The following is an 8404-nucleotide window of genomic DNA, read 5'->3' on the forward strand; positions in this document are numbered from 1 at the left end:
TATAACATTATATATATATATATATATATATATATATATATATATATATATATATATATATATATATTCTGACTTAATTCACATTAACTAAAAAGTAATGTCTTGGTTAATATCTTGATACTTTAAAAGCAGACAGAAAATAAGAAATAATTTCCACTATCCTGATAGGATGTGACACACCTTTACACTCTGTTGATAGATAGGATGTGACATACCTTTGCACTCTCTGTTGATAAACATGTTTGAGCATAACCTTCTGATAATCACCCAACTGGGTTTTGATGTGCACATGTTATAGGGATGTTTTAATCATTAAATTTGGAAGACATCATCCTTATTATCATCACCACTTTAACAAATATTATTCTAACAAATGCAAGATGCAGAAACAGTTATGTTTCCCTTTATGGATCTCTCAGACAACATTAATATAATCATTGAACACTTTGTTCATTTGTTTTATGTTATTCAAGACAATTTTGAAGGTTAAGTACTGATTTCCTTTTCTTCAAAATTTAATTAAGTGAAACAATTCAAATACTTTGTGTTCTGCCATTTAAATACCCTGAGAGCACAGAAATTCTGACTGACAGACTTCTCAGATACAAGTTGAAGTTGTTTCATAGTACAATTAAATTGTCAGCTATTTTTGTTACTTGTATTTATTCATGAGAGTCCCAGATAATTTAAAGTTATTAGAAATTAATTAATGACCAAATGTTGTACATACTTTATTCAGTCAGCTACTTAGTATTTAGTTGGAATTGCTTTTAAGCAAACACTATATATTGAAGTTAAAAAAAAAAGATGACCAACATTATCAGCCTTTTTTAAAATATGGGAAAAACTTAAAGAATTATCCTAAATATTATTTTACCGAAACATACTCAGCTTACAGTTCTTGAAAATTGATTTAATTTCATTAATGATGCTTCTCTGTCTTGTAGTTGGAAAATATAAGTTGGTTTTTGTTATACAACTACATCAACACTTAAAAAGGAAACCCATGTGTATTAGTTAGAATCACTATTGCTGTAATGAATCACCATGTCCAAAGCAACCTGGCAAAGTACAGATTTATTTAGCTTACACTTCACATTATTGGTCATTGTCAAAGGATGTCAGGGCAGGAACTCAAACAGGACAGGAACCTGGAGGCAGGAGCTGATGCAGAGGCCATGGAGGGGTGCACTTTGTTGACTTGCTCATCCTGGCTTGCTCTGACTGCTTTCTTTTAGAACGCAGGACCTCCAGCCAAGGAGTAGAGTCTTCCTTAATGGGCTGGGCCCTCCCAAGTTAATCAATTTAAAAAAAAATGCCTCATAGCCTTGTCTACAGTCTAATCTTACAGAGGAATTTTCTCAGTTGAGGATCCTTCCTCCTCTACAATGACTCTAGCTTATGTCAGGATGACATAAAACTAGCCAGCACACGACGCCTGTATCTTAAATCTTGGGTGGTGAGGAAGAAAAAGAAAACAAGCAGACTGTTCTAAATTCCTATTACCAAAAGAAAAAAATGAGGTATCAATTTATATGAATTTAAATAAAAAATAACTTTTCTTTTAACATAGAGCTTTCATCAACAACTTCTTCATTCTTTTCATCTAGATACTCTATTACATTTGAGTACCAAAATGCAAACAAAAACATGCATTGTTACAATGTAGTACAGAAAATGTCAATAGTCCAGTGCCAGAAAGAATAGTGAATAAAAATAACACAAGGCAACCTTCAGTTCTGTCATCTACTAAAGTCTGGAATACATCTCACAGATATTGTTTGGAAACAGTTTGAGCATAGATCTTGTATTTATTTAACTAGCGTTTTTAAAATAAGGAAATAAGTTTATTCTGAATTATCTCACGCTTTCTACCTGTACCATTTTTTAAGCCTTTACAGTTCTCAAAAAGAAAAAAGAAATAAACTATATCTGCATGGAATTTATAAATGGAAACTACACCTTGGTCACCGAATTCATCTTGTTAGGTTTTCCAACAAGGCCTGAACTCCAGGTTGTCTTATTCCTTGTGTTTCTGACATTGTATTGCATGATTTTAGTAGGGAATATTGGCTTGATGTTTTTAATTAGAACAGACCCACACCTTCAAACCCCTATGTACTTTTTCCTCAGCAACCTTTCCTTTGTAGACCTTTGTTACTCTTCAGTCATTGTTCCCAACATGCTTGTCAATTTCTTCTCAGCAAAGAAATCTATTTCTTACCTTGGCTGTGCCCTTCAGTTTTATTTCTTCTGTACATTTGCGGATACTGAATCCTTTATCTTGGCTGCCATGGCCTATGACCGCTATGTTGCCATCTGTAATCCTTTGTTGTACACAGTTGCAATGTCCAGGAACCTCTGCATATGGTTGATTGTGCTGTCATATGTTGGTGGCAACATGAGTTCCCTGGTTCACACATCTTTTGCCTTTATTCTGAAATATTGTGACAAAAATGTCATCAATCATTTCTTCTGTGACCTCCCTCCTCTTCTGAAGCTTTCCTGCACAGACACATCCATTAATGAGTGGCTGCTTTCCACATACGGGAGTTCTGTGGAGGTCATCTGTTTCTTCATCATCATTGTCTCTTACTTCCACATCCTTCTCTCAGTCTTGAAGATCCGTTCTACAAGTGGAAGGAAGAAAACCTTCTCCACATGTGCCTCTCACCTCACTTCTGTGGCCATCTATCAGGGCACACTTCTCTTCATTTATTCTCGGCCCAGCTCCCTCTATTCCCCCAATACTGATAAAATAATCTCAGTATTCTACACCATTATCATCCCAGTGCTCAACCCATTGATTTACAGTTTGAGAAATAAAGATGTAAAAGATGCCACTAAGAGAGCTCTAAGATCTAAGGTACAATCTCCATGACAAGTACCACTTAAAATTCACCTAACTCCAAAGACAGATGCCAACATGGGAACTTGCAGCAACATTAACAGCAAATGCACAAGTATTAGACTGGGACGACTATTCAAACTCTTGCTTAATAACACAGCCAAATGTAATTCATAATCCCATACTCCATCGTGGGGACATTCAGGCTCATTGAAATGAAGAAAGCCCAAGATGAAGGGGCTCCCTCTTCCTGGAAAGAAATTTCCTCAGAAATTGTTCCTCCAGTTTCATCACACAGAGGCTGATACAACTATGGTTCACGGAAGGCAAGCGCTAGTCTAAAACACATTGAGGTATTCATGGAAGAACTAGGGCTGGGTAATGTTTGGCTGGGCCATAACAGAAAGCATGAATACATGGTTGTGTGTGTGTGTGTGTGTGTGTGTGTGTGTGTGTGTGTGTGTGTGTGTGTGTGTGTGTGTAAAATAAACTTGACACAACATATATCAAGTCACCAAGGAATACAGACCATCAATTGAAGAAGTGTCCAGTTCAGATTGTCTATGTCCATGTCTATAAGAAACTGTGTTGAGTGATGTCAGTGTGAGAGTTCCAATCCCTTAGAAAGCTGACTGAGCATGAGACAGAGAGTGAGCCACTAAGTATCTTTTCTCTATGCTTTCTGCTACAGTTCCTATTTGGGTTCCTGCTTTGAATTCCCTTGATGAGGGTCTATGGCCTGGAAGTATAACCTGAAATGAACCCTTCTCACCCATCAGTTACTTTCTGACAGAGTGCTTTAACACAGCAACAGAGAACAAATTAGAACAGAAGTTAAGAAAAAGGTTGTATAAATTCTCAGAGATCCTAGGATATTGAAGAGACCTGGACCATGGGACATAGGCTGATGACAGCTGACTTCAGGCTCCAGACAGCGTTTCAGGCTTCAGGTACAGAGGTGAAGGAGCTACCTAAGTTCTTTGTCACCCAGATAAATGTATTATGAGTCCCAGGAACTAGACATGGAGCTGCAGGATTTGGCATTTGTTCTTGGTATATTTGTTTCTTTTTCATTTTCTGTGGGTTTTTTTTCATTCTCTGATAAGCCCTGATTGTTCTAGTTTGGATTAGAAATGTTTGCTCTGTGGCATTATGTGTTAGACGTATATAACTTTTTTTTCTGTTCTTGATAATTTTTCCCTTCAACAAAATTCACAGTTAAGACTTTTAAACTTTTAAAGTGTATAAATTGTTAATGAATATGGAGCTTTTTGATGTTTAATTGTCTGTATTTTACATTGTAAAATTGTCACAAGACTATGAAAACAAGTGATGGAAAGCTATCTTAAATTTGATCCGTTGACAAGGATAGGGGTTGCAATGGTTATTGTTGCCAACTTGACAGGACCTAGAATCACCTAGGATATATACCCTTGAGCATAATATACCCTGATAAAGAGAATGACATGAAAATAAATTTACAGGTTGGTGCCTCTCATTACTGTAGATTCAAAAAATTCCTAAAGATTGGCAAATTTTATTAAATTATTCATTAAATCTATCTTAATCTTCATCTAGGAGAATTTATTTATGGAAGGCAAAATTAGTTCAGCACACAGATGTCCACAAATGAGTTACATTAACAATTACAGAAATAGGAAATAAAGATCATCTCAATAAATATAAGTATGGAAATCTACTTACTGATGGACCAGCCCGATTCCATCTTCAGATGAGAAGTCATCTTGTTACAAAGGTCAAAATAAGTTTCTGTTTACTCTAAAACTTGTTTCTTTTTCCTGGAATTTGACTTGTTCCACACCCTGTCTATGACGTGACGACTTGACCTCTACCCTTCACGAAACCATAAATCATTATGCTAAGTAATATTAAACTGCTGTCTGCTTCTGAATTTTGCTAGCCAAGTTCCTATGTTTTGAAATCCTGGAAACCTCCAGTTTATGGTTTTTCTCTATTAAAAGAGCCTAGAAAGTTAACTTTTACCCCACTTTAGGGCAAGACAGCTGCTGGACTGGCTTTGTTGGGCACATCCTTAAAACTTCTTTAATTAGACCAAAATTTGGGCTGGTGGTCTTTAGTTTAGTGAGATTAACACTACAAATGTCATTTAACATATTATCAATATATAGAGCTAAAATAACACCATCTTCATAAATGTAAATAAGAATCTGAGAAACTTCTTCTATGGATGAACATTTTCAGTAGGTTAGTTATTGAAGAAATGATTGTCAGGACAACAAAGATCATATATCATTTCAATAAGAACCCTACTTATAATAAGAATCCAGTAAAGAACTAAATGGTTTTCAAGTAAGTTAAGTTTCAGTACAACACTGTCCACTCTCAAATACTTTTTATTTCAAAACAATTTTCTGCAAGTTCAGTAAATACATTAATTGTAGAGGATGAAGCAAAATTAGAGCTGTTCACTAAAAACATCATCATCCCAAAGTGATGAAAAAGTGTTCTGGAATTAGATAGTGATAGGAGATTTATAACTTTATGGATATTCTAAAAAGAGATATGAGTTGTAAAATGCTATTTTTAAAGGATAGATATTATGGGGGCTGAAGAGATGGCATTTGCTCCTCCTACAGTGGATTGTCTGTGATTCCTAGCACCTGCATGGTAGGGCACAACCTCATGTAACTTTGTTTATGAGAGATCTAATGCCATTTTCTGCCCTCTGTTGGCAACATGTGCTCATACAGTACACATAAACTGGTACAGAAAAAATACTAATACACATAAAGCAAAAATAAATTAAATTTTAAAAAAGAATAGTTATATTCCAAAATAAGATAGTAAAGGATATAATTTAATATTGAGAAGAAATGTGCAAGAAAAGGGAGATGAGACCATAAAGGTTGAGCTATTAGCTTTCTACTTTGGATAAGGAAAGTTTAGATTTCTAATATACATTGTGGAATCCTTACTGAAACAGAAAAATAATGAGGGTATCAAACACTTCAAGCTATACATTTGCTAAAGATTGTGATGTATTTACAGAGAAGACTATAGAAGAAAAAAACTAATTGGTCATGCCAAAGCCATGTGAAAATTATTTCACAACCTTCAGTCACAAATGACATTTAGCATAATAATATATCACCATCAAAGCATTGAGACACCTAAGAATTACTCTTCTCAGGTGGGATCCTACGTCTCTGTATTTTTTCTTTTCAGAAATAGGGTAAAGCAAAACAATTTCAATTTTACCTCTTGAGAAACAGATGTTTCTGTTGTGAAATAATCCTTTTGTACACTGTGAAGATGTGTCTTTGCTAAGGCATCTTATGCTTGGTTTATTAAAGAGCTGAAGGACTAATAGCTAGGCAGGAAGAGGTTAGGCAGGACTTCTGGGCAGCGAGAAAAGAAGAGGAGATTTCTAGGCAGGGGAGAGATGCCAGAAGAGAGGGACAAGAAGCAGGACATGCAGTAGGAGACTTAAAAGCCATGAGCCTTGGCTTGATCTGTTTGGGAGGCATCCAGGCAGTGGGACCAGATCTTGTGCTCATTGCATGAGTTGGCTGTTTGAAACCTGGGGCCTATGCAGGATTGTTTGGCTCGGCCTGGGAGGAGGGGACTAGACCTACCTGGACTGAGTCTACCAGGTTGACCTCAGTCTGTGGGGAAGGCTTTGCCCTGGAGGAGATGGGAATGGGGGTGGGGGCGTTGGGGGGAAGGTGAGGGGGACGGGAGGGGGGAGAACAAGGGAATCCGTGACCGATATGTAGAACTGAATTGTATTGCAAAATAAATTAAAATAAATTAAAAAAAAAAGAAAGAAAAAAAAAAGCCATGAGCCATGTGGCAGTATGTAAATTAATAGAAATGGGTTAATTTAAGTTATAAGAGATAGTTAGAAATAGACCTAAGCTAAGACTGAGCTTTCATAATTAATAATAAGTCCCTGTGTCATGATTTGAGGGCTGGCACTCCAAGAAGGCCTGCTACAATTTTCAGTGATGATTTTATTGCCTGCTGAATTTAATAGATACTAAATCTATTGAATGAAAATGATTTTTGTGGATTCCTGAGGGCCTCCCCAGCACGCTGCCTCTTTCTATTTCCATGATGTCCTCATCTATCATGGTATCTTCCTCCCTGCCCTCCCACTCTGTCCCTGTTCCAGCTTGACCCTCCCAATTCCCTATGTTTTTATCCCTCACTCCTTGCCCTCTGCCATGCCCCCCCACACAGTCCATTTCATTTCAGTCCTTTTTCAACTACAATTCAAACATCAACTCTTCTGTTTTCTTCATGTTTAAAAAAATAAATTCCCTGAATTTAAATGTGAATGCAAGTACTTGTGTTATTTCAGAATTTGCTGAAGTCCAAACAGATATGTTGTATCTGCATATATGTGCTTTTTCTTTTAACCCTGACTAGGGATACTAAAATTATTCAGACATTAAATTGTTCTGCATAGCAAAATTAAACATTGATCAACATAATCATACATTTCATTTATCTCATCCCAGATTTCCAAATTTGCAACTCATTTTGGAGGAGGTTGTGTCTTTTTCTGAAATGGTGTTGCCATTGTTAAATTGCCCCTGCTCAGTAAATGACCTTCAGGGCATGAGCAGACAAAGAGCCAAATGAAATTCAGTGGTTAAAAAAAATGAAATAAAAATAGAAGGGTGGTACTTGGGCAGAGGAAAAGTGTCATCAGGTCTTTGAGAGGTAAGAGTGAATAATGGAAGTAATATGATCACAGTACAATGCATATATATATATATATATATATATATATATATATATATTATAATTGGTAGAAAGAGCTGTTAAACTAAAAAATAAAGAAAATTAATTCATTTAAAGAATTTTTAAAGTATTTCTGTTTTATAGTAAAGGAATAGTTTTTTTAGCAGATGGTAATACTAAATAGAAAAAACACATGCACAAAACCACACACATATGCAATTGCACAGTAAATTGACAATTACTTCAAATTAAAGCTTAAGCTTTAGAATCAGGGAAAAAACATGTTAAGTAATTGTAAATTATGTTATCTAAAGTATAATCCATAAAATAAAATGATTTAACTGGATTTTAGCAAAACTTAGATAATTGATTCTGAAGAAAACTTTTTTTTTTTTGGTTTTTTGAGACAGGGTTTCTCTGTGTAGCTTTGCGCCTCTCCTGGAACTCACTTGGTAGCCCACACTGGCCTCGAACTCACAGAGATCTGCCTGGCTCTGCCTCCCGAGTGCTGGGATTAAAGGCGAGCGCCACCACTGCCCGGCTGAAAACTTTTTTTAAAAAAATGGGAAATGTTTGCAAATTAATTACATAACAAGGGGAATGTTCACATAATATTTACCCCAAACTCTTAGCTATAGATGAAAAATCCATAATAAACAAACATGAAAATAATTTAATATATTCTCTACCCAAAGAGGTATGCAAATGATAGAAATGTCTTACAAAATATGGTTACCATCATTAACCATTAAGATTCGTATAACCCCAATGAGTATAGTGATAAAGTAAAGTATATATTAGTGCTATAACTAAGCCGAAATAAAT

General features: G+C 35.6%; 1 protein-coding gene across 1 annotated transcript; it reads left to right on the forward strand.

The window, feature by feature from the left end:
• The first annotated feature begins 1936 nt into the window (after window positions 1-1936).
• Window positions 1937-2881, forward strand: LOC128100459 (olfactory receptor-like protein OLF1). Its single transcript, XM_052722628.1, has one exon. It carries the CDS (start codon window positions 1937-1939, stop codon window positions 2879-2881), a length of 945 nt encoding a protein of 314 aa, XP_052578588.1.
• The last annotated feature ends 5523 nt before the right edge of the window (window positions 2882-8404 follow it).

Source organism: Peromyscus californicus, unplaced genomic scaffold (assembly GCF_007827085.1).
Source record: "Peromyscus californicus insignis strain IS unplaced genomic scaffold, ASM782708v3 Scaffold_7__1_contigs__length_154581171, whole genome shotgun sequence".
Taxonomy (NCBI): Eukaryota; Metazoa; Chordata; class Mammalia; order Rodentia; family Cricetidae; genus Peromyscus; species Peromyscus californicus.

Excerpts from the sequence above, each read along its gene's own strand:
- LOC128100459 (XM_052722628.1), top strand. The coding sequence starts at position 1,937 with ATGGAATTTATAAATGGAAACTACACCTTGGTCACCGAATTCATCTTG.